The following is a 27650-nucleotide window of genomic DNA, read 5'->3' on the forward strand; positions in this document are numbered from 1 at the left end:
CAACCGGGATGATACAGAAGCGTCTAAAAACTGTACTCTACCCGGGGCATTGAGGGACGCGATATGGCCACCCACTATGGGGATTTCGGATCAATGTTAAAGGACAACTCCTCCCTAAATCACTTCTAGGCTCATTTTCCTACTTATATCGATCCCAAAAGACTGTCCATGGGGTCTATTAGGCAGAAATGCCCCTGTTGTCCAGTTTCTCCAGCAGAATCCAGCAGCCCTCTTAGCATAGAGTGGAGCCTAAAAGCTTATCGCTATGACACTAATTGGTGTGGTCAAAAGTGTTTTATTTTTTCATGAATGTGTTACTAGTTGTCATTACAAATACATCCATGCCTTCGTTGTCCCACACAAGCCACCACAATCTCATAAATGATGTTTTGGGGTGAGCATTCTTCACAAGTGCCAATCAAAGTGACTGTACTGGCCAATCACGGGGCATCTTTTCCGGGACTTGGCAAAACACATAAAAGCCTAACATCTGTTTAGCAGAGTGTGATGGCTTGTGTGGGACAACAATGACATGGATGTGTTTGTAATGACAACTTGTACCACATTCATGAAAAATAAAAACACTTTTGACCACAACAAATAGTGTAAAAGCAATAGGCTTATAGACTCCACTCTATGCTATGAAAGCTGCTGGGTTCTGCTGGGGAAACACTGGACAACAGGGGCACTTTCTGCCTAATAGACCCCATGGACAGTCTTTTTGGATCAATATAAGAAGGAAAATGAGCCTAGAAGTGATTTAGGGAGGAGTTGTCCTCTAGCTCATTTTGAGTACGACCCCTATTGTGGTTGGAGCCTGAGGAAAAGAGGAACGCTCGTTAATTCGGGGAGAGGGAAGAGCCGACCCCCTCATTTCCACTTGACCAACTCAGAGGAAGTTGTCCCACCCTTTAACCTTTAGTTTATGCCCCCCCCCCCCCCCCCGAGCCCCCTGTGATTGGCTGAACCGGAGGTAGGGAGCGCTCCATTGTAGTCACTTGGACCGCGCAGTGACTACGCGGCCTGCGGCGCTCGGGCGCGAAGAGCAGGACCAAGGTCCGCTGGCCTTCGCGCCGCTTGCAATGTCGTGGACAATAACTGAATGTCGTGGACAATAACTGTGACATCTAACCATAAAACGAGCGTTCCCTTCCTAAACACGCTTGGTAATCTGCTAGACGCCTCCCATTATTAAGAACTAAGCCTTTTCCAGCTGAAAACATTTCTGGAAGTGAAGGCTACTCCCTTTAACGCCTCCCTACAAATTCATACCCTTATGATTATCTTCAAAGTATTTAGCCCAAGGAGAAAGTTAAGTCTCCGACGGTCTACCGCAGATAGGACGGGGTGTTCGAGAGAAGAAAGCGCGTCCTCCCGATCGATTCTACTGATTCTCCCGCATCTCTCTTCTCCGAGCAAACCATCCCTCTTTATACTCGAAAACTTCCTCTCTCCCAAATGACAGTGCACATTTTAACAGTAGAATGGAAACATGCTGAGACAGAACATAGTCACCCCCGTCCATTGTAACACCTTTCTTATGCATGTAGACAGAGGACCGTTAAAATGAAGAAGTCCCCCTGACCACAGTATGGAGACACTTGAACACCAAAGGGTGTTGATTTGAATTGCCCCATAATATTTTGGACGCAGTCCAACAACTCACAGCATGTCTCCATATACAGTACATGGATCAACATATATAGGTACCAGGACTGGTCCGATATACATCACTGGACAGACGGCCAAGACATGGCGCAACCTCGAGGTCGCATGTCGCCCTGAGGCGTCTTACTAGTTTTATTATTATTATTTATTTTGTTGCACCAGGTCCGTGGTGCACACGATGTCTGCGTTCTCCCGGCAAGCTGAACCAGAGACCCAGGAGATGTCCAGGGCAGCAGAGGTCTTCACAACAACTCTGCAAGTCCTGAAGGACAGAACATCACTACGATATAAAAGAGACACCACCGCTGCATCAGGTTCTGAATGCACACTTTACATCACGGGTCTTCAGCGTTTTCAGGCCAAGGACCCCTTAGTTGAGAGAGATGAAGCAGAGACCCCCCACAACCTTTTCAGATTCCATATAGTTTCATTGCTTGACAGACACGATCAGTGTATTTTGGATTCACGTCAATCTGCGTTTTCAGATATTTAACCACTTGAGCTTGTAGATCGGCTATTTTTGGCAAAAGTTCTCAGAATGGGTTGAACTAGGGTTCAAGTGGTTAATATAAAAAAGGAGAAAAAAGGTTTCTATTCCACAAAGATTTTGAGGACCCCCTGTAGTAACTCTGAGAACCACCTAGGGGTCCCGGACCTTTGCTTTACATCCAGCATGGAATTAATCCATCTTCATCAGGTCTTGTTGACAGCATCAAGAACCAATATTATAGAACAGCGCGGGGCCTGACTGTCGGACAGTGAGGATATTGCACTTGGCAAAATGCTATTATGACCTTAATGTTAAATATAAAAATCACCCCCGTATTCACACTAGAATACAGTGTCCCTGAAGAAACAGTGTGGGCTCGAGTAGCACGCTAAGTACAGTATGGTGATGATGTATACTGTAGACCCACATGATGTCACAGGGGGTTGGAATAACAAAGAAATGAACGAATGAATGAATGAATGAATGAATGAATGAATGAATGAATGAGTAGGGAAGATAACATAATGGTCTCTCTCACTACTCGGACATATGTGCTCATCCATTCTGCAATGTTCTCCATTCTATGTAAAGGAGAAATCAAATACTTATTTTCCCCACATCAACATACAGTCACATATTGTAACTTTGTGCTTGGAACTGAATGCTACTACTCATTTGAGAGTCTACTCTACTGTATTTCAGGTGTTTCTCATTAGCGGCTGTCGGGTGGAAACCTCATGTCTCCATAATATTTGAACTTTTTTCCCACCATACATTTAATGCCCTTCTTCTTTGTACAAGAGCAAAAGCAGTGAAAATAGAAGATCTGCAGGCTCACAACGTGTCACAATGTGACACTTTGAGCTTGTAGATCTGCTTTTTTCAACAGTGTGTCTGTGAACCAATGAATGAACATCAACAAGAGCTTGTCACAACACAATAACTACATCTAGAACCATTGGAACCTTTTTTCTTCTTCTTTTTTTCTGAAAAGTAACACTTTTGTTTTGGACATAATGTCATGTATTTCTCTCCGCCAGAGTGGTTGTCATGGGAGGACGTGGAGGTCGTTGCAGAACTGTCAGGATGCCCTGCAGCCGCGCACCATGCCATGTGTCTCCAACACAACCACGTCAACAAGTACCGCTCCGTAACAGGTCTCTGTAACAACAGGTAGGTTGTGACTCTTATTAAACACCTGATATTCGTTGTGTTTTCATCTTTAATTCTTTATATCGAGCTCAAACACACAGTGTGTTTACCTGGGAGTGACTTTATGACAGCAGCACCTGTCATAATTCCACTCCTCCTCTATCTAAAAGTATTAAACATGTGATATTTGTTTGTTTCATCTCTAAGTCCCTAGATGATAACCTAAAAAGCACAAGTGTCGAGCTCAAACACACAGTGTGTTTAGCTGGGAGTGACCTTATGACAGCAGCACCTGTCATAATTCCACTCCCCTTCTAATTGCTGGAAAGTATTAATATACCTTCAATGAGCCATAGTTTTTTAAACCCACATGTTGACACTCAAAGTGACTACAGGCCAATCACAGTGTGTCTTTTTCCCCCAGGCAGAATCCCCTGTGGGGAGCCAGCAACACTGCGTTGAGCAGATGGCTTCCTGCTGAGTATGAGGATGGAGAGACACAACCCAAAGGATGGAACCATGGACGCTTACATAACGGCTTCACACTGCCCCTGGTAACTGACTGGCTTACATAACGGCTTCACACTGCCCCTGGTAACTGACTGGGCTTACATAACGGCTTCACACTGCCCCTGGTAACTGACTGGGCTTACATAACGGCTTCACACTGCCCCTGGTAACTGACTGGGACATTTCTGTCATGTATGTATGGCAGTGGATCAGGGGTGTAGTGGCCGGTTGGCAACCGGAAGGTTCCCAGTTCGATCACGGGCTTCCTCAGAGTTAGTGTCGAAGTATCCTTGAGCAAGACGCTGAACCCCTGATTGCCACCGATGAGCAAGTTGGTGCCTTGCATGGTTTCCTCCACCATCGGTGTATGAATGTGTGTGTGAATGGGTGAATGTAATGCACAATGTCTGTAAAGCGCCTTGGATAAAAGGAACCATTTACCATTTATTTCACTTCTGGGTCATTTAACTTGCTAATCAATTCAACAATTAGATTTGATATTCATTTACTCAGACACTCCCTTCTTCCTATATAAACCCAGTGTAACGTCAAACTTCATCTTAACCATGTCAGACTTGTTGAAGAGGAAAGGAGGGGAAGTCCACACACTGCGGGAGCTCCCAGTAGAAAAGTTACACAACAACGTTGTCAGGTCTGATAAATCATAGGAAGTAGGTGTGTTCTATACAACAGAAACCCGGAATGTCACAGACAGAAACATAAATAAATAAAAGGGATGTGTGTGCTTCCCTTTGGACTCTAGACTTATTGAGTCCATTATCGTTTTGGTGATTGAACAACAGCATATGGGGACGTGTTTTTTCATTTTCAGTAGCAAAACCATACATTGCACACTTTCTGTCATAATAAAGAAATATATTCTGTCATGTATCCTTCCGTTCCTAACCCTTCCCACAACAATATACAGAGAAAACTGGTCTATTTGTTTGGCATCTTATGCTATGAATGCTGATTAATCAGAATGAATCATGGCTAAACTGTGATTAATCTGATTTAAACCATGGTTGTGTGTGTTAAACAGGTGCGGGAGGTGAGCAGGAAGGTGGTGAGGAGCTCTCAGAAGCACAGAGACGGTGTGTACTCTCAGATGCTGGTGGAGTGGGGTCAGTACATCGACCACGACATGACCTTCACCCCTCAGAGCATCAGCAGGGCCGCTTTCAAAGGAGGCGCCGACTGTCTGAGCACATGTGAAAACCTGCATCCGTGCTTTCCTATCCAGGTAAACTTGACACACTGTGCCGTGTACTCCGTACCGTTGTTTCCCAGTGTTGGTTTTGATGTGAACTTGTCTTTAAATTTAGTTTTAGTCATAGTCTTTTGAACGAAATTCCATTTAGTTTTAGTCATATTTGTTTGTCATCTAAATATCATCAAAAGATTTTAATAGCCTAAATCTACAGTTGATTTAGTCGACTAAATGTATTTTGGCGGACCTTGACAGTGTCGTAATAGCAGGTTTTCACATGGTTGTGTGCATCTGCAGCTTGTATATTTTCAGCGCACAACCAAACATACAATGACTTGTCTTTTATTTTCTACTGGATCTCTTCACCACTATTCCCTCCTATTTATGTATTTCTTGACGAAATTATCAACATGTTTAGTGTAAAGGCCTGTCTATACTTTGACCGAAACAAACTTTTTGGTCAAAAGGTCAGGTTCGACTACAGAATGACGTCACTCGCGACTTCTGAAAAGTAACTCACTGAACATTTCAGAGATATTATGGACAGGCCTTTAGTTTTAGTCATCCAAGTCATTATGTCATTACGTCCTCTGTGTGTTACAGACATGTGACGTGTCGTCTGGTGACAGAACATGCATGCCCTTCTTCCGTTCCTCAGCGGCCTGCCCTACCGGTGCTATGTCAGACATTAAAGGTAATGTAAAAGTGATATTGTGACATTAAAGGTAATGTAAAAGTGATATTGTGACATTAAAGGTAGTGTAAAAGGGATATTGTTTAGGGGGCACGGTGGTGCAGTCGGTAGCGATGTCGTCTCACAGCTGGAATCGATTCCCACTGGGGACGCTGGGGGTGTGTCCTCTCCGTGTCATCAGTGCCCACACCCTAATTGGGGTTGGCAAAAAGGCCTTTCTGTGTGGAGTTTGCAAGTTCTCCCTGTGTACCCTCAAAAAAACATGCAGAAATCCTAGTCTCTATACTGCCCGCCCCCGCAAAAAAAGTTATATTGTTTGTTTAAAACAAAACTTTTTTTAACATTTTAAAAACCATTTGAAATATTTTTAAAGTGTAGGACACAAAGAAAAATGTTTTTTTTTTTTTACTCGTGACCCATAATTGGGTCCCGACCCACTGTCTGTAAAACTGTGCTCTATGTATAGCAATGATTGCTATCATAATATAGATCTATTTGCATAATATAGATCTATTTGACACACTATCCCGTACACTCCTTTAAAGGAGCGGTGCAGCGTCAACAGATGAACGCCATCACGTCCTTCATCGACGCCTCGGTGGTGTATGGCCACACCCCCAAGTTACAGCACTCTCTGCGTGAGGTATCTGGCACCGCAGGACGTCTGGCTGTCAATCAGCAATTCAAGGTGGAGCTACAACTGTCAGTTTATTACAGATTGTTCTATCAATTACTTTTTCTAGACTACGTCTCCCTGTCTCTCCAGCTCAAAATAAGTAACGAACGAAACAAACAAACAAAAAACAAACAAACAAACAAACAAACAAACAAACATTTTCGGGTGGGTTTCCAATTTCAATCAGGAGAGAGTACACAATGTTCCGGGTTCAATTCTGTCTGCTCACTTTTTGATTTCATCACTTTCAATTTAATTTGCTTATCCTTGCTTATGAGTTCTCTGTCTTGATTGAAAAAAAGGTCTCCCTGCCTGAAAATTACCATCACTATATACTGTAGATATTTAGAACAACTCACTAGCAATGATTGCAATTTAAATATAGATTTTTAAATTCCACAGGACCCAAATGACAGACCCTACCTGCCCTTTGTGCGGGCTGTCCCATCGGCGTGCCACCAGGCCCCCGGCACCAGCGGGGCCCCCGGCACCAGTGGGGCCCCTGGCACCAGTGGGGCCCCCAGCATCAGTGGGGCCCCCAGCAGCAGTGGGGGCCCCAGCAGCAGTGGGGCCCCCAGCAGCGGGGCCCCCAGGGTGGAGTGTTTCAGTGCAGGGGACAGCAGGGTGAACGAGGGCCTGGCCCTCATCTCTCTGCACACCCTGTGGCTGAGGGAACACAACAGAATGGCCGCGGCTCTGAAGCGTCTCAACGGCCACTGGAGCGCAGAGACCGTGTACCAGGAGACACGCAAGATCGTTGGAGCTCTGCATCAGGTACAATTTACTGTTTACTATTCACATCTCAGAGACGGTTCAGAGACGGGTGCGTAGGCAGGGATCAATGGCATCTCAATGTCTGAAGAAGAAGGTCTATATGACCCAACCACTGCTTAAATTATAAAAGTGTTCATATTGCGCGAGTGCAGACGGTGTGTGGGTCAAATCAAATCAAATCAATTCAAATCAATCTTTATTTATACAGCACATTTACAACAGCAAAGCTGACCAAAGTGCTGAACATAGTAAAAACATAACAACACCATAGCAAAACAAGGCATCAACAGAGACATCAACAAATAAAATGCATTATGACAGAACATTATGACAGATTAGACAGAACAAGAGTTAAAAAAAGAACAGAACAGAAGCTACTGTAGAGTATATGCATGCAATACAAATGTATGTATGTATGCATGCATGTATCATGTATGTATCAGCATGGTAATACCAGCTGCAGCCACCCAGCGGTGCTATTGAGCAGCCTTGAAATGAATAGACAGGGACAAAGGCACTGCATGCTCACTTCACTGGGTGTGATTTTCTTTTAATGCTATATTAACAGATTTTGCTGGGGACCCCCTTTTGCTGGGGGCCCCCTGGAACATTATATGTTGAGTATTATGACACTCTTTTTCTCAGATCGTTACCATGAGAGATTACCTTCCAAAGATAATTGGTGTGAAGTCGTGGGAGGAGCACATGGGACCCTACAGAGGATACGATCCCACCGCCGACCCGTCCGCCTCCAACGTCTTCGCCACGGCGGCGTTCCGCTTCGGCCACGCCACCATCAACCCGCTCCTCAGGAGGCTGAACGAGAGCTTCCAGGAAGACCAGCGCTTCCCCTCCTTGAGTCTGGAGCACACCTTCTTCAGTCCCTGGAGGATAGTTCTAGAAGGTCAGCTGAGTTCTGCAGCGGGGAGCAGGGACATGCTGGGCCCCTGATTCAGCCCGGGAAAAAGAGTTGGAGAGGCCCTCATTGCGCGCTATAGAGAGAGATCTCTCTCTATAGTGCTGCTGCTACTCAAAGATTTGCCATTTCAGATCATGACAAGTGACAAGTGGGCCAATTACATTAGTTATATTTCGTTGTTGTCGGGTGGAAACCTTGTACGTCCAAAACCAAAGCCGATCTACAAGCACACAACGCCTCACACCGCGAGGCGTTGTGTGCTTGTAGATCTGCTGTTTTCACTACTTTTGTGCAACGGCCTTGTATGATGAAGCAGGGCTTTGCTTTGCGAACAAATGTACACATTTGAAACTTGGAGATACAAGGTTTCTGCCCGACAGTGACGATTTACTTTGTTGGCCGCCCAGCCCCCAAAATGGAACGAAGGCTGATTTTTTTTTTTTTTCCTAATGGCCGGTCTGGACCGGCCAGGAATGAACCGGACGTTCGGGAGTTGTCCCTCGAGCATTTATTTTCTATCCATGCAATCAGGGTTCTACTCCAGTGGTGTAAAGCAGTGTTTCTCAAACTTTCAAATTTCAAGGTCTCCCCCATAACTCTGACAGTGTACAAATGGAACCAAATGAACCTGTCAGGGTTCATTTGGTTCCATTTGTACACTGTCAGAGTTATAGACTTGTATGGGTCAATTTAGACCCCCCTAAAGGAACCCACAGAGTCCCTGGAAACACCTTTGAGAACCATTGGTGTAAAGTAACTTACTTACTTTTACAATTTTAATCCATAGTACTTGTTTGTTTTCTCAACCTCCTTTTCTTTATGTAAAGTGAGTTTGGGTACTATTATTATTATTCTACTTGCAGAGCGCACAAGTACTGTAATCGGCTGGGTATGTATGTACGGTAGGTGACTGGGATTTTTGAAGACCGTAGCCCTGAAATGGCTGGGATTCTGTTAATGTATGTAGGTGTCCCCCTACAGCCAATGAGGGACCAGCATGGTGATGATGTCAGCAGAGTTTGGTATACAAGAGCGTTCTTGGTAATGTCTTCATTAACAGCGAAGACATTAGGGACATGAGGCCAGCAGCGCACACCTCGTGGCGCGCTCTGCTTGCGCACAAGTAGGCCATGTGTGGCCTGCTTGAGCATGAGGCGCAATTTGGCACCTCGACAGAATACAGTTCTAGTTATTATTATTTGTATTATTATTAAAAAGAGCTTGTGATGAGACAGTTTATTTTTCCATTCACTGAAAAATAACGCTATTGGACATACAGTACAAGGTTTCCAATCCGACCGCGATCATACGAATCACACTGCATATTGTTATGTTCATGGTGTCATTGTGCTGTTGGTGTAACAGGTGGAATAGAACCGGTCCTCAGGGGTGTGCTGGGGACGGCGGCAGCCGCCGTGAGCCCAGAGCAGCTGGTGTCTGAGGAGCTGACGGAGAGGCTGCTCGTTCTGGACCTTCCACACAGGATGGACCTGGCCTCGCTCAACCTGCAGCGGGGACGAGATCACGCTCTCCCAGGTTAGCCTCCTCCCTGTGGAAGTTACTTCAGTCCAGACCAGAAGCAGGTTCTATTGGCAGTGTTGGGTGGAAAACTTGTACAGATGTGCCATTTCAAAAATGCACATGTCCGAGATCAGTAAATACTGAAGAGTTGAGATGGCACGTCTGTATGTTGTAATCTTTTTTGGTCCAATGCTTTCGGGGAGGCCTTGCTTGAGCTTGCACTTAAGCTTGCGATGCGTGAGTATGGTCTAGCCAACACCAACTGGATCACTGCCCTCCACACACTTCTATCTAGCTAGCGTCAGTGCGTCACAGTCTTGAGCTCTATAGTGTTGTTATTGTTAACTTAGCTGTCGTGCCGCAGTGTGTCTACGTAGGTGGGGCACTTCTTGTCTTTCATGGCTTTGCCCTAGTTGGTAATCACAGTGCTTGCGACAAGTTCCAGCTGCCTGATGCAGTGCCCCATGCCAGCCTCATGCTTCCCTCTTTGACATTGTCTGTGACCCGTGGTAGGTCCCCCGTAAAGGACTGCATTTCTGATGTGGTCTGTCCATGTCACATCTAGAGCCCTTTGTGCTGTGAGGTTCTAGCAGTACTGACTCTACTGTAGTGTTTGGAATCCTTTTTGGTAATGTCTGATGCTGTTTTAATTTCATAGACTAAAACTATGATGAAAACCTTTGGTCGACTATCTCACTCTAAAAACCCAAATAAAACGAAAGCCTTTAACAACTCCCCCACAGATACTATCGTACAACAGGAGGTTTCCATTGTGAAAGTACTGCGGGTGTACTTTAACAACCCTTCCACAGGGTGAAGTGAGCCAGCCGCCCGCCCCTTTTATGAGCTTTTATGTCATTAAGCATCCCACAAAGCTTGGCCAATGCCAAGCTCTGCGGGGCGGACATACAGACGGACACCAACCACCAAAACCACTTTAAAACGTGATCAAAACCAAAATGAGATTGAAATGAAATAAAAAGTTTTAATAATAAAATAAATGCTAAAGAATGACAACTTTGTTCCAGGCTACAATGCCTGGAGAGCATTCTGTGGACTGAAGACAACAGCCACACCAGAGGACCTCGGAGGTGTTGTGAGAGACGCCAGAGTAGTGGAGGAGATCATGAGGCTGTACAAACAGCCAGACAACATAGACGTGTGGCTCGGAGGGCTGCTTGAAGAGCCGCTGCCTGGCGCCAGGACCGGACCGCTGTTTGCCTGCCTGATCGGGAAGCAGATGAAAGCCATACGCGACGGAGACAGGTACGTGTTCATTTAGGCCTAGAAATGATTGAATGCTTTAACCAGTGAAAAATAGCAGATATACAAGCTCACAGCGCGGCACCGAGTGCCGCGCTGCGAGCTTGTAGATCTGCTATTTTTGAAAAGAGTGGTGAAAATGTGTGCAAATCTTTGAATAATGCATTTTCAAAGTGAAGGTTTGTAACTCAAATTTTGCTTCTGGGTGGTCCCTGGAACTAAATACTTTGAGATGGGGGTCCGTGGCCAAATACATATCATGTTGGGGGTCCTTCACATGAAAAGGTTTGAGAACCACTGACATAGTAGTCTCTCAAGAACAGACCAACTGAGCTCCAGTTAAGTGAAAAGGACCTTTTCTTTGACGATGGCCGGCCAGATTGCTGACCTAGAAAGATGACTTAGAAGGATTCAAAAGACACTTATAGAATCGGGTCAAAATTCTAATTTTCACGATTTTTCAAAAATAGCAGATCTACAAGCTCGCAGCGCGGCACTCGGTGCCGCGCTGTGAGCTTGTATATCTGTTATTTTTTTTATATTTAAAGCATAAAATATTGCGTCATATTGTGTTCAGGCCTGGGGTTAATGTAGTTCTTCAAGGTTTTAGTTCTTCAAGGATTCATGACATTGTTTTTTTTTTTTTACATATGCGATATGTTTCGATTCAATGATTTAAAATCGATATAGTAACTATTTTTGAAAGAAATTAAATCTGTGTGAAATGTGTCAGTTTATGTGAAAAAAAAAATGATTATGGATATAAATAACTAATCACTGTGATTGCAAATTCATGGACATTATTTAATCATTATGGACTGTAGTGCCCAAAGTCCTATACTCTGGGTACTACAGGTTGCCAAGGGAAGTTCTGACGTGTATTCAAATGACTGAAGTCCAGACATCCATTGAGTGCATAAATTATAATATTTATTAGCCTAAGTGCTATACTTGACATATAAATAAAGTAAATAAATGACAGTCAAAGACTCTATACAGACCACAGCTCCTGAACACAGTCACAAACTGTTTGCCTCTGCCACTGGCAACACCTGAGGCTGATTACAGAGTGGTTAAATACCTAGACAATTAGGGTGTGACCATGGCCTTCACTTTAGTGACATCAGCAAATAACAGAATGGCTCAAATGGCTCTTACATGGACAAACCCACACCTTGACATGAACACAGAGATTACACACATTAATGATAGACCAAGAGTAGCTATATGGAATAGAAAAGTAATTAGACCCCTCTTTTTAATTCTTCTTCTTAAAATTGATATATACAAGGCACAAATACTATCCATACTATGATCATTTACATTGCAAAACAATTTGATACCGATTATTCACGTTGTAAAACAATACGATGGGATACAAAGTTATAGCTGAATGTTTAAGGAGCCTGCCTGGGGAACCAGTTCCCCTGGTTTTCCCTGGTTCGATTCCCGGCCAGGATAGCAATGTCGATGTGTGTCCCTGAGCAAGACTCTTAACCCCTAATTGCTCACGCGCTCCTTGTGGGCTGCGAAGCAGCTGGGTTGGGCTGCAAATACTGAATTTCCCTCGCGGGAGGAGTAGGTAACTATTATTAAAGTAAATTTTGCTGTTTGCATATCGATATAGTAGATCTTTGCAAATTATTCAGTTACTGTATCGTTACACCCCTAATTAAAAGGTTTTAACAGAAAAATGCACGGATTGCAGAATTACAGTAATTTATTGGCAGCAGCTGTTCTAGCTAATGAACTGTATTTAATTACAGTATATTACTAGAAACCAATGCTACAGTTAATTACTGTAATCCTTACCTTATAGTTTATAGAGCATCGCAGTGCGGTGTCGGAAGTAAACAACCCATTCATTTTCACCATAGCGTTTTTCATTATCAGCCACAAAGTCGTAGCAATTCAATGTACACTTACCACTAGGCTGGTGGTTGTAAAATGGTTCTATATGCTCCTGTAGAACCCCCGAGTATGTATGCAATCACTCTAGTTTTAGTAAAAACACGTTTTAATCAAGATCGCACGGAGAAGAACTGCATTTCCCATACTGCTAAACATGTACATCCGGTGAAATCGACGTCTGTGATTGGTCTAGCTTCTTCTTCTTTCATGTATCTTGCGGTCACCGCGGAAGTAGCTACTGCCCCCTGTCTTCCCGGCGGATTATTGCACGTCACCAGAACTCCGTGAGCGATCGTCTTTCTTTTACAAATATGATGCACTAAGTTAAGGATGACGATAAGAGCGTCCACAGAGATGACAATCACTACATTTCAGGCCATATGCTGGCCTGGATAACTAAACTGAGCGTGATTTAAGGGCTTTATTTCAGGAAACAACAACAACATTCGCAATGCATTCTGGGAGTGTAGTTTCCGCAATTTTAAAAATAATGATGTACACAGTCTTGTACCCTGCCCTTTTTTTCAGCTTTCTAATTAATCTTTGCATTCAAAAAAATGTGAATATTGACATGATCCCTCTCCAGCCGAGGTGGCTTTGTCCAAGGCTTAAAAACTTTTAAATAAATACTTTATGAAATGTCTATGGAAGAAATGAATGCGGAAAACGCTTCCGACACCAGAGTGAGGACGGGGTGGGGCTTCAACTGCGATGCTCTATTAATGTAAGGCCTTTTTAAATTACTATAGATTAGAGGTTTCTGTAAAATACTGTCTTTTACAGTAAATAAATGCATCAAAACACAAAAAAATAGCTGATCTACAAGCTTACATGTGTCACATTGCGAATGTCACATTGCGAATTGAGATAACTCAGCTTTCAATAAAACCAATTCATGGCTAAACCAAGATAAATTCATCCAGGATAGCTGACAATTCCCAGTTTGATCTGCTATCTAGGTGTTGTGAAACAGTCCCCTGGTCACAGAGAGGAGGCTTTACTGCTATATGAGTTCTCTCATGTAGTTTGAGACGAATGCTCCTGCTGAACCCTTTCCCACACTGGTCACAGTGGTAGGGCTTCTCTCCTGTATGAGTTCTCTGGTGACGTCTGAGATCACTGGTACCGCTGAACCGTTTCCCACATTGGTCACAGTCGTAGGGTTTCTCTCCTGTATGAATTCTCTGGTGAAGTTTGAGACCACTGCGTTGGCTGAACTGTTTCCCACACTGGTCACAGTCGTAGGGCTTCTCTCCTGTATGAATTCTCTGGTGTACTTTAAAATGACTGCTTTGGCTGAACCGTTTCCCACACTGGTCACAGTAGTAGGGCTTCTTTCCTGTATGAATTCTCTGTTGATGTTTCAGGTGACTGTTTTTGCTGTAGACATGTTTCTTCAGTGGTAGTTGGGCAGGAAAGACATCTGAGATGGAGAATGAGGAGAGGAAAAAAGGATACAAAAGTATAATTAATGTTTTGAGATAACATGCAAGCTGTGTTGTAATACCAACTTGTAAAAAACAATGTTGCAGATCAGGCCAATCATCTGGGGAGGAGGGTGGAGGATTTAGTTGAAGGGACATTCAGTGGTCCTTTATGACGATGATGCCCTCACAGAAAACTACACCATCAGCTACACTCCATCCTAACTTTAACTCTGCCTGAAGTTAGTTTTTTGGATACTTGTATAATCCATAAAGAAGACATTTTGCACACAGATGTACAGCATACACCAAGGCCACTGTGAGAGCCTATTGACCTATGGTCAATGTTGGTGTGTACGTGTGGGTCAATAGTTCAATTACTGTCACTGGCCGCCATATATCTGGAGCAAGTCTTAAAGAGGCCTCTGTCCGGAGGGTCAGCTGCGTCTTGTGTTTCCAAATACTATGTGTACGTGCACTGTGTCGAGTGGTACTGTCAGTGTATTCGACTCTGTGTAGGGACTTTTAACTTTACATTTATAACACTCTGTAAGCATGTTAAATTAAATTAAATTAAATTAAATTTAATTTAATTTAATTTAATTTAATTTAATTTAATTAAATCTTTATTTCAGACCCAGGAAGATCCATATCAGTTACAATACAATAAAACAATACAAGAACAAGTAATAAAACAATACAAGAACAAGTAATAAAAAAAAATCAAAAATCAAAGCACAAAGCACAAAAAATTCAGTTTCAGACATGTGCGCTAATGGTTCCTCAGTCAAGATGAGAACCTGACAGAACTGCGTGTCGGGTCCGTTATAACAGCAATGTTGTCATTAACTGACTCAGATGCCCTACACATAAACCTGCACATAAGGTTGCGTAGTACAGCAGAGCAGGTGGGAACCCTGACACTGACAAACATCTGGCTTGCACTCTCTGAGCTCATAACAGCAGCCTCTCAAGGGTCATGGTTATGGCTGTGTGTTTGACTAATAGGGGCATGTGACCGTAACCTTATCAGGTGTGTGTGTGTGTGTGTGTGTGTGTGTGTGTGTGTGTGTGTGTGTGTGTGTGTGTGTGTGTGTGTGTGTGTGTGTGTGTGTGTGTGTGTGTGTGTGTGTGTGTGTGCGTGCGTGCGTGCGTGCGTGCGTGCGTGCGCGCGCGCGTGTGCGTGCGTGTGTGTGTGTGTGTTTGCATATGTGTCTGTGTGTGTGTTTGTGTGTGTATACAGTACTATGTACAGTATGTGTGTGATACTACATGTGCAACATTGTCAGTGATGGAAGAACTACTCCCAGTTGTTGTAAAAGTATCAACACCACAAGACACACTCTGTCTCAAAATGTACTTGAGTAAAAGTGTATTCAAATATAATTATTTAAATAACTTCAACCCGCACAGCTCTAATGTCAAATCAAATATTATTTGAGAAAGACGCACATTTAAAAAATAGAATAGCAATAAAAAAGGAATGGTTTTGGACACAATGTTTCCAACTGACAGCAAAAACATATACACTATAGCAACACCTTTTTTGTATTGGACAAATTAATACGCTCATCTGAGATAGAATATAACCTATTTCCATCTGTCTATAGTGCCAAATGAAGCATTCCTGTGAGCCGTAAGTGTAGGATCGACATGATGTGTAAGCATTTAAAACCCACAATGGTCTCTGAATATTTACTTACTCACACGTATGCCTTTTTTTGTTTGTTTAATTCCTAGATGTAATTTATCTTCAACAGGGATGTTGTTTAATTGCATTGTAATAAATAGTACTTGACAACACTGCAAATGAGTATAACAAATGAATACATCTTGAATGATTGAAAAACACAGTGACGTAAAAACTTGCCCTCACCTATTCCATGTAACTTAATCACAGGCTGCTTCAGCATGGCTTCTTCTGACTCTGTTAAAAAGCTGTTGGATGACATCTCTCTTTTAGAAACAGTTTCTCTCCTTCCGGTCCACTGTGCTTGTCAACGACGTTTGAGGTCTGTTATATTGTCTTGAGTTCAGTAGAACACTGGTGACTTGATAGACAGTAGCGAGTAGCCTATTCCTAGACTGTCCCAGATCCACACAGGACAGAACAGTGCTCAGTTATAGGTTAACCAGGACCCACCCACTCTCCACCCACAGCACTATACAAACACACACACATGCACTCATGCACGCACACGCACAGGCACACACACACACACACACACACACACACACACACACACACACACACACACACACACACACACACACACACACACACACACACACACACACACACACACACATACAGGCACACAGTGCCCTGTGGCGTCCAACTAAAATCTACTGACTCCAGACAGTCCGTATGAGGGTCAACTAAAACAAACCTTTTTTGTTTCCTCAAGTTGTCATTCGAAAAGGTCTGAACCCTAAATCAAATATTAGCCCCAAATCAGCAACCTAAAAGGTTCACACACACTTAAAGACACTGTGCTGTGATCCCCCCCCCCCCCTTTGCAACATAATCATCAGGTGTTATGATTATAATATATATATATAATATATATATATATATATATATATATATATATATATATATATATATATAGTGTATATAAGTGTTAAAATTATGTGTTTATGTGACCACACACCCACCTATTCTTCCAAGTATGCCTGGTTTTCTGGTGGGTGGTAACCCAGCTGAAGTTAGCCACACACACACACACACACACACACACACACACACACACACACACACACAGTGTTGATGAATGGTAAAAAGGGGAGGGGATGATCGATGTTTGCGATGATGTTTGTGAATGTGATGTCATTATGTATTTCAATTGGGCCTTTTGATTGTGAGGCTTTCAGGAAGTAACAAACAATACATAGGGAAGACATATATGCATATATGATAATAAAGTACAAAAATATCTCTCCATTCAGGCCGGGAACACATTTTGGTGTAGTACAGTACATGTACAGTATGTAGCAACATATTTGTTTTTGTAATCTTTTGAATAATATTTGTTGTTTTTTCAAAAAACCTAGGTCAGGCCTAAATGGGTTAAGTTGTATTCATGGTATCATGGTATCACATCATTCATGGCGATGCGATACGATTCGATCAATGATTTAAAATCTTTATAGTAAATATTCTTTGATAGAAATTCAATCTGTGTGAAATGTGTCTATAGTGCAGTTTTTTATGTGAAAAAAAAACTGATTATGGATATAAATAACTAATCACTGTGATTGTAAATACATGGACATTATTTTATCATAAGGACAAACCCACACCTTGACATGAACACAAAGAATACACACATTTATCGATAGACCAAGAGTAGCCATATGGAATGGAAAAGTAATTAGACCCCTCTTTTTAATTCTTCTTCTTAAAATTGATAAATACAAGGCACAAATACTTAGTATCCATACAATGATTATTTGCATTTCAAAACAATTTGATACCGATCATTCACTTTGTAAAACGATACGATAAGATACAAAGTACATTTTGCTGTTTGCATATCGATATAGTAGATTGTTGCAAATTAAAATAGATTTTTCGATTCAGTTACTGTATCGTTACACCCCTAATTAAAAGGTTTTAACAGAAAAATCCACTCCAGTGAGCCTTGACAGTTTTTTCTCTGTATTCTGAAGTCTTATGTTGCAATTAGAGGCAGTGCTCTTCCGAGCACAGGTCTCCACCAGGTCAGGTATGTTATTGTGGCCTCCTGGTGGCGCTATAATAGGTCAATGTGTGAAAAGGGTGCTGTGTCTTCTTCAGCCTTTAACGGCAACGTGACGCTGCATGCGTGATTTGAGGCATTTTGTTCAAAAAATTAGTTTGGCAAAGGTCAACCTGCTGGTGGCGCTCTAACAGGCCAATGTGAAAAAAGTGGCATTTGTTTTCCTTGACTTAGTGGAAATGTGCATGCAGAATTTCTCCTTAATCACAAGCTGCATCCATATCATTTTGTTCAAAATGGCCAAATCCTGCAAAATTTGGAAGCCAATGTTTGACAATTATGATGGAATATGACATTTTGGACAGATCCGTCTTGATCACATGACTATAAAGATTTCATTTTACATAATTTGGCTTCCTGGTGGTGCTATAAAATGCAGATTGGCCTTTAGGGAGTGCATACAAAGTTTTACACTGATCAGTGCAGGTTAAAACAGGAATCGGCCTGTTATAGCGCCACCATGAGGCTGATTTGAAAAGTTTAAAATGGCATTGCTTCCTCTGCCTTTTGCACGCACAATTTTGCCAAAATTGCATGATGTGTTCATGATTTGAGGAGGCCAAGCAGGATGGAATATGGAAAATCGGCACCGGCTTCGACTGCTCTCTTCGCATTCAATCCGACTTTTTCACCATTTCTCAGACGTTTGAATGCAGAGAATATGCACTGGGTATCCACGGAGGAGTATCCTCCGTGGATACTTTGAAGTACGCATGCGCCGATATCTCTCGCCTTGAATATTAGTCCCCTCAGGGGAATCGAACCCAAACCGTGGGTTTGTTGCATCCGTGCTCTACTGACTGAGCTAATGAACGGATGAAATGACTCCTTTTTTGTGCATTTATCTATGACGTGGATATCTATGACGTGGATAGTGGGGTAGATGTTGATAGTGAGGGACTGAATATTTACTATTCTGTCCATAACGGCACATAACTCGGTAACGCGGCTGAGTGGGATTGGGCGCCGTTCGCACCGTTCGTCGCGGCAACTCGGCTCGCTAGTGCTCGCCTCGGTGGCGACTCACGGGGCTCATCGGCGCCCAATACCGCGCCGCTCCGTCGGGGTCAGTGGCGTGGAGCGTTACACTGGGGAACAGAGCACACTTGGCATCTGGTTCGAGGCTGGGAGTCACCTCAGGTTTTATTTTTGCGCTCCTCTGAGGTTGACCACTAGATGTCGACATTTTACTACTAATATCTCTGCATTGGTGAGTTATTGGATACTGAATATCCAAGTATCCTGGATACTTTCTGCATTGAAGAGTCTGAAAGCACGTGAATATTTCGCATTAAGTGCGTTGATATCATTAGAAGCAGGTGAAATCGGACAGATACATGTTGATCACATGACTGTAGAGATACTGTCTACGATTTGCGTGATTATTGGAAAAAATCTGTAGGATTACTTTGCAAAAGTTAGTCTTGCAAAAATCGCCCCCCCTGGTGGGGCTAGAACAGGCCCATGTGAGAAATGCGGGGCAGAGGTTCTGAATTGGCATCCAGGGAGTGTGTGTGCACATTTTGGCCGCGACTGGGCCAACTACGCCGAAGATTAGCTGGTAACGGACGGACGCAAGTACGCACGCGCACGCATGGATGCACGGATGGACGGACTGACGGATGGACAGTAGCCTACACTGTAACCCTTTTCACTGCAGAATTACAGTAATTTATTGGCAGCAGCTGTTCTAGCTAATAAACTGTATTTATTTACAATATATTATTACTATAAACCAATGCTGCAGTTAATTACTGTAATCCTTACTTTACCGTTAATTAATGTAAGGCCTTTTTAAATTACTATAAATTACTGTTAATATAAGTTTATGTGAAATACTGTATTTTTACAGTAAATAAATACATCAAAACAGAAAAAAATAGCTGATCTACAAGCTTACATGCGTCACATTGCAAGCTTGTAGATTGTCTATAGATTTGGCTGTAGGTGTAGGCCTAAAAGTAAAAAAAGAGCGTACCAACTACAGTTGTATGGTGTGTTTGACTAATTGAGGGTTTAAGTGGTTTGGATCAAATTATGGAGTTTTCTAAATTATATTGAATTGCATGATTTGAAAAATAAAAGCCCAGTTTAGTATAATCTATTTGAATAGATCACTCCACCATGCACAGTAACACATTAAATTCAAGTGACATCTTCACAACGCTCAGTATTGTACTTCCTGTAGGCCTACACGCACACACATCCATTATGTTCATAAATCAATCCAAACAATCAAAAGTAATTCAATAACTCCTCAGGATAAATCATATCCATAGTCCAGGAAATAATATGACAGAAGCTTATAAACAACTAAGCAGCGAAAATAAAACAAATCTCACTGGTATAATGAGTAATTGATAGATATTCCTGTGCTTCATCTCCAGTGATTGTGACATGCCATTTATAAATATTACATAAATAGGCCTAGGCTAAAATAGGTCGCCCATAAGTGGTAAAATATGGTCTGGACCAGGCTAACTTCACAGCTAAATTTCCGTGGTAACTAACATATAGCATTGCTTTCATGAAATAACAACATGGATAACAACAGGTTAACTGGATAAATTAATTGAGATAACTCAGCTTTCATAAAAACCAATTCATGGCTAAACCAAGATAAATTCATCCAGGATAGCTGATAATTCCCAGTTTAATCTGCTATCTAGGTTTTGTGAAACAGTCCCCTGGTCACAGAGAGGAGGCTTTACTCCTCTATGAGTTCTCTCATGTTGTTTGAGATGAATGCTCCTGCTGAACCCTTTGCCACACTGGTCACAGTTGTAGGGCTTCTCTCCTGTATGAGTTATCTCATGTTGTTTGAGATCACTGCTACAGCTGAACCTTGACCCACACTGTTCACACTGGTAGGACTTCAACCCAGTATGAATTCTCTGGTGATGTTTGAGGTGACTGCTCCGGCTGAACCGTTCCCCACACTGGTCACAGTGGTAGGGCTTCTCTCCTGTATGAGTTCTCTGGTGACGTTTGAGATTACTGTTACTGCTGAACCTTGACCCACACTGGTCACAGTCGTAGGGTTTCTCTCCTGTATGAGTTCTCTGGTGACGTTTGAGATCACTGTTACTGCTGAACCGTTTCCCACACTGGTCACAGTCGTAGGGTTTCTCTCCTGTATGAATTCTCTGGTGACTTTTGAGATCACTGTTACTGCTGAACCGTTTCCCACACTGGTCACAGTCGTAGGGTTTCTCTCCTGTATGAATTCTCTGGTGACGTTTGAGATGACTGCTCTGGCTGAACCGTTTCCCACACTGGTCACAGTCGTAGGGCTTCTTTCCTGTATGCATTCTCTGGTGATGTTTTAGGTGACTGTTTTTGCTGTAGACATGTTTCTTCAGTGGTAGTTCGGCAGGAAAGACATCTGAGATGGAGAATGAGGAGAGGAAAAAAAGGATACAATAGTATAATTAATGTTTTGAGATAACATGCAAGCTGTGTTGTAATACCAACTTGTAAAAAACAATGTTGCAGATCAGGCCAATCATCTGGGGAGGAGGGTGGAGGATTTAGTTGAAGGGACATTCAGTGGTCCTTCATGAGGATGATGCCCTCGTAGAAAACTACACCATCAGCTACACTACACTCCATCCACCCACCCACCTACCCACCCACCCATCCATCCATCCATCAATCCACATCCATCAGCACAGAATTTCGAGGTTGTCGAGGTTGTCAAGCACTCTAGAGTCTAGCTGTGATGCAAGTCCAGGGCTGCCTCAGAATACTTTGATAACATTTGGATCAATTTACCAATGTCACTTTTAACCACTTATACTTAGTAAAATGGACCTGAGTTGCACTGTACTTGGTACGATGTTTTTAGCCTACAGTACATCGTTTCTGGGGGGGGGAATTTCAGACCCTGTCTTGACTCCTCAGTCATTATTCGCTCAGCCGATAAAGGCACACTTTGGTTGTCCTCAATAAGAAAGATTATTATGTAGAAAGAAGAGAGAAGAATCTGTGCATCTGTTTGGCTGATGAGTAAAGGTTCTCTTTGGTGCACAGGTGGCAAAATAAATGTAAAAAAAGGTTAGACCAAGGAACACTTGGGGGAAAGTTAAAAAGCCTTTATTTCAGGAGTTTCTTTTTTTTATCTATTCAAATGCAAATTCTATCCCATCATAGCCAGGGGCGTCAATTGGGTATGGCAGGGGTATGCAGCTGCCATACCCTGGGTCCAGGGGGAAAATAAAAGTGCAAATAAAAAAATGCAAAATTTAACAAAAGGGTTAGGGTTAGTGGTCACTTTAACAAGGTATTATAATTATATTCTCCACACTTTTATTCTCCCCATCTTGACAAGATGGTATATTCCCAGGTTCCACAGGTGCAATGCATTATTGTTGAATGTGGCACGTTTACTAGCATGCTAAGTTTTGCTGCACTTGAACAACCATTCGGTTTTTATTTCAGACATTTTGAAAATAGCCGATCTACATGCTCACAACGTCTCGCAGCGCGAGGCGTTGTGAGCATGTAGATCTGCTATTTTCACAATAGAACCGTGTTAAATGTAATGCCTCTTTTCCATGAGGACTCCCATCTTTGCCATACCCTAGCTTCTGCTGAACTGACGCCACTGATCATAGCGTCATCATCGCCCTGGCTGAGTTGGTGCTGACCAACCTTTATATGTTCCAACATATATTATGTTCCATTTTTGTTTGTTTGTTTGTTTTTAGTTTTTCTGCAGAGAAAAGGTGTGGCTATGGGCTCTATCATGCCTTGTTAATGGTTATGGAGACCTTTTACATTGTTTCTGTAATTTCCTTAACTCTGCCTGAAGTTAGTTTTTTGGACACATGGATAATCCATAAAGAAGACATTTTGCACACAGATGTACAGCATACACCAAGCCCACTGTGAGAGCCTATTGACCTATGGTCAATGTTGGTGTGTACGTGTGGGTCAATAGTTCAATTACTGTCACTGGCCGCCATATATCTGGAGCAAGTCTTAAAGAGGCCTCTGTCCGGAGGGTCAGCTGCGTCTTGTGTTTCCAAATACTACACATGTGTACGTGCACTGTGTCGAGTGGTACTGTCAGTGTATTCGACTCTGTGTAGGGACTTTTAACTTTAAATTTATAACACTCTGTAAGCATGTTCAATTAAATTAAATTCAGTTCAATTCAATTCAATTCAATCTTTATTTCAGACCCAGGAAGATCCATATCAGTTACAATACAATAAAACAATACAAGAACAAATAATAAAACAATACAAGAACAAGTAATAAAACAATACAAGAACAAGTAATAAAACAATACAAGAACAAGTAATAAAAAAATAAAAAAATAAAAGCACAAAGCACCAAGCCCAAAAATTCAGTTTTAGACATGGTTCTAATGGCGCTAATGGTTCCACAGTCTAGATGAGAACCTGACAGAACTGCGTGTAGGGTCCGTTATAACAGCAATGTTGTCATTAACCTACACATAAACCTGTACATAAGGTTGCGTAGTACAGCAGAGCAGGTGGGAACCCCGACACTGACAAACATCTGGCTCGCACTCTCGGCGCTCTTAACAGCAGCCTCTCAAGGGTCATGGTTATGGCTGTGTGTTTGACTAATAGGGGCATGTGACCGTAACCTTATCAGGTGTGTGTGTGTGTGTGTGTGTGTGTGTGTGTGTGTGTGTGTGTGTGTGTGTGTGTGTGTGTGTGTGTGTGTGTGTGTGCGTGCGCGCGCGTGCGTGCGTGCGTGCGTGCGTGCGTGCGTGCGTGTGTATGTGTGTGTGTTTGTGTGTGTGTTTGCATGTGTGTCTGCGTGTGTGTCTGCATGTGTGTGTATACAGTACTATGTACAGTATGTGTGTGATACTACATGTGCAGTGATGGAAGAACTACTCCCAGTTGTTGTAAAAGTATCAATACCACAAGACACACTCTGTCTCAAAATGTACTTGAGTAAAAGTATAAATATAATTATTTAAGTAACTCCAACCCGAACAGCTCTAATGTCAAATCGAATATTATTTGAGAAAGACGCAAATATTGTGAAAATTAGCCGATACAAATAATCACCTATAAAAATAGAATAGCAATAAAAAAGGGAACGGTTTTGGACACCTTTTTTGTATTGGACAAATTAATGCGCTCATCTCAGATAGAATATAACCTATTTCCATCTGTCTATAGTGCCAAATGAAGCATTCCTTTGAGCCGTAAGTGTAGGATTGACATGATGTGAAAGCATTTAAAACAGCCCACAATGGTCTCTGAATATTTACTTACTCACACGTATGCCTTTTATTGTTTTTTTAATTCCTAGATGTCATTTATCTTCAACAGGGATGTTGTTTAATTGCATTGTAATAAATAGTACTTGACAACACTGCAAATGAGTATAACAAATGAGTATAACAAATGAATAAATCTTGAATGATTGAAAAACACAGTGACGTAAAAACTTGCACTCACCTATTCCGTGTAACTTAATCACAGGCTGCTTCAGCATGGCTTCTTCTGACTCTATTAAAAAGCTGTTGGATGACATCTCTCTTTTAGAAACAGTTCCTCTCCTTCCGGTCCACTGTGCTTGTCGACAACGTTTGAGGACTGTTATATTGTCTTGAGTTCAGTAGAACACTGGTAATGATGACTTGATAGACAGTAGCCTGTTCCTAGACTGTCCCAGATCCACACAGGACAGAACAGTGCTCAGTTATAGGTTAACCAGGACCCACCCACTCTCCACCCACTGTTCCAGCACTACCCGTCACAAACACACACACACGCGCGCACGCACGCACGCACGCACGCACACGCACACGCACACGCACGCACGCACGCACACACACAAGCACGCACACACACACACACACACACACACACACACACACACACACACACACACACACACACAGGCACACAGTGCCCTGTGTCGTCCTATATTTGGTTAAAATCTATGACTCCAGACCGTATGAGGGTCAACTAAAACTAACCTTTTTTGTTTCCTCAAGTTGTCATTCGAAAAGGTCTGAACCCTAAATCAAATATTAGCCCCAAATCAGCAACTTAAAAGGTTCACACACACTTAAAGACACTGTGCTGTGATTCCCCCCTGCAACATAATCATCAGGTGTTATGATTGTAATGAAAAGTGTTAAAATTATGTTTTTATGCGGCCACACACCCACCTATTCTTCCAAGTATGCCTGGTTTTCTGGTGGGCAGCTGAAGTTAGCCACACACAGTCACACAGTCACACACACACACACACACACACACACACACACACACACACACACACACACACACACACACACACACACACACACACACACACACACAGTGTTGATGAATGGTAAAAAGGGGAGGGGATGATCGATGTTTGCGATGATTCTTGTGAATGTGATGTCATTATGCATTTCAATTGGGCCTTTTGATTCTGAGGCTTTCAGGAAGTAACAAAAAATACATAGGGAGGACATATATGCATTTAAAAAAAAAACCTAGATCAGGCCTAAATGGGTTTAGTTGTAGCGTCCACACTGGACGCTACCATCCAATACCATCCACTTCATTTGAGAAAGATATTTGTTATCTTTATCTTCATCTTGCCTGGTGGGAATGACCCTTTACTCCAGACTTCGGCATAAACAAATAAAAAATGCTTGAGAATTCACTCGGGATTCGGGAACAGCACAATCCTTTTCAATTAGGATATAGACATTCATACCAGAGGTGGCCAGTGTCACGAAGAGCTGATTTTGGAAAAAACACATTTTACTCCCAAAAATCTGTAGGCCATTATTTTAAGAAGTTGACGATAACGGGAAAAAGAAAGGACCAGGACTATATTGGTATTGCACCAAGATCGACCGTCTTCACTATCAGCGGTTTTAAACCAGTGGTCCGAGGACCACCAGTGCTCCTTGAGGGGGTTCCAGGTGGTCCCCAGCTAAACGATGGAGAGTTGGTTACCAAAAGGACCATTATAGATTAACTCTGAGAGTGTTAAATTAAAGGACAACTTTAGTTTTTTACAACAAGGGTTCATATTTTAGATTGTAATTAAAGAATATAAAAGATGAGTGTTAAATTGATTTCATTTACTTCTTTCTATTGTTTTAGAGATTCTTATTTCAGTGGCTGGGGGCATGCGTACAAGTGGCTAAATATGTAATTTTACACAGAATAAGCCCATTCCCAAGATACAACGCAACCTTTCATGGTTGGATGTGACTTATGGGGGCTAGAAGTGTTACTGTAAATAGCAATAAAGAAACTGCTGGCTTATTGTGTCTAATTACATATTTAGCCACTTGTACGCATGCCCCAATGCGTACGCATGCCCCACATTTTAGCACGGTAAACGTGATAAAACAATAGAACGAAGCAAATGAAAAAATTTTAACGCTCACTTTTTCTTTTCTCTAATTACAATCTAAAATATGAACCCTTGTTGTAAAAAACCAAAGTTGTCCTTTAAACCAAATTAACCCAGATTATTGTTAACATCTGCTTTACTTAATTTACAAGGAAATTAATCTTTCTAGGTAATCTTTATTTCATTTGGGCCATATCATGTCAAATCGACCGGCTTCATACACATTTTCTCCATTGTCTTGAATGGGAAAATGCAAATATTTAACTTTTCACAAATATGGAGATGACTAACATCATAGACTACATGAGACTGACAGAGTATGTCCATATATGGGCCTTCCAAGATATGGGCTTAATATTGATGACATCAGGGATCTCCATATAGGCTATGGGCAGAAAATGGACAAGGACTGACATTGATCTCCATATATGGCCATATACTCATTTATTAGTGAATCTATTTTCCCCATTGACTTGAACGAGGAAAATGCTAATGGCAAAGAATGTCATCTTTCTAGTTCGACACTTGATTTGACAATGTTTGGAAATATCACAGACTATTTCTTAATGTCAACAGATGATTTTTGAAGCGGTGAAAACCGCTTCCAATGAGTGGCTTTGTGTGTCCCACGCCCATATATGGTCATTTCAGTCCAGAATGAACAGGCTTTTTCAAAAACAAAATGTATGTCACCTCATGTCCATATATGGTCACTCCAGTCCAGGATGAACAGGTTTTTTCTGTCCCGTACATCCAGAATATCAGTCCAGAATGAATAGGCTTTTTCAAAAAGCAAGATGTGTGTCCCATGTCCATATATGGCCATTTCAGTTCAGAATGAACAGGTTTTATCTGTCAAGTCCGTCCGCCCGTCCGTCCGTCCGTCCGTCCGTCCGTCCGTCCGTCCGTACGTACGTCCGTCCGTACGTCCGTACGTCCATCCGTACGTATGTGTGTAGTGTCCGTCCCGGTCTGATGATTGGATACTTTGAGGATTGGTCAATCTTCACATGACAATTCGGCCCTCCAGATAAAATCATTCATTCATTCATTCAGAATATAAATAATGTATAGATCACAGAGTTCATAACTCTAGAACACATAGAAAAAAAGTTCACCGCTTCACTTCGAACCGAGGTTTGATTTTTTATTACACACATTTATTTTACACAAAATGTCACATGCATGAGATTAAAACAAATGAGTATGGATGCAGTGTAAATGAATTAACAGTCATATAGAATGAAAGCATGTATTCTCCAATCACCTGGAATGAATAGGAAAACCAGGCAGATATCTGGGCTTACAGGGGTTTA

At 42.2% G+C, this 27650-nt stretch overlaps 1 protein-coding gene across 1 annotated transcript in view; it reads left to right on the plus strand.

Annotated features, from left to right (window-relative positions):
• Positions 1 to 1846: 1846 nt before the first annotated feature.
• tpo (thyroid peroxidase) overlaps positions 1847 to 27650 on the plus strand; it is a gene marked incomplete at both ends in the record, with an annotated part of 38017 nt that continues 12213 nt past the window's right edge. The window contains 10 exons of the mRNA XM_080722361.1: positions 1847 to 1982; positions 3199 to 3331; positions 3735 to 3864; positions 4863 to 5063; positions 5634 to 5724; positions 6270 to 6367; positions 6863 to 7174; positions 7820 to 8078; positions 9459 to 9629; positions 10643 to 10880. Coding sequence (XP_080578487.1) covers positions 1847 to 1982; positions 3199 to 3331; positions 3735 to 3864; positions 4863 to 5063; positions 5634 to 5724; positions 6270 to 6367; positions 6863 to 7174; positions 7820 to 8078; positions 9459 to 9629; positions 10643 to 10880 — 1769 coding nt within the window. The remainder of the gene's footprint in view (positions 1983 to 3198; positions 3332 to 3734; positions 3865 to 4862; positions 5064 to 5633; positions 5725 to 6269; positions 6368 to 6862; positions 7175 to 7819; positions 8079 to 9458; positions 9630 to 10642; positions 10881 to 27650) is intronic.

The sequence above is a fragment of the Nannobrachium achirus genome (assembly GCF_963921795.1).
Source record: "Nannobrachium achirus genome assembly, chromosome: 3".
NCBI classification, from domain to species: Eukaryota; Metazoa; Chordata; class Actinopteri; order Myctophiformes; family Myctophidae; genus Nannobrachium; species Nannobrachium achirus.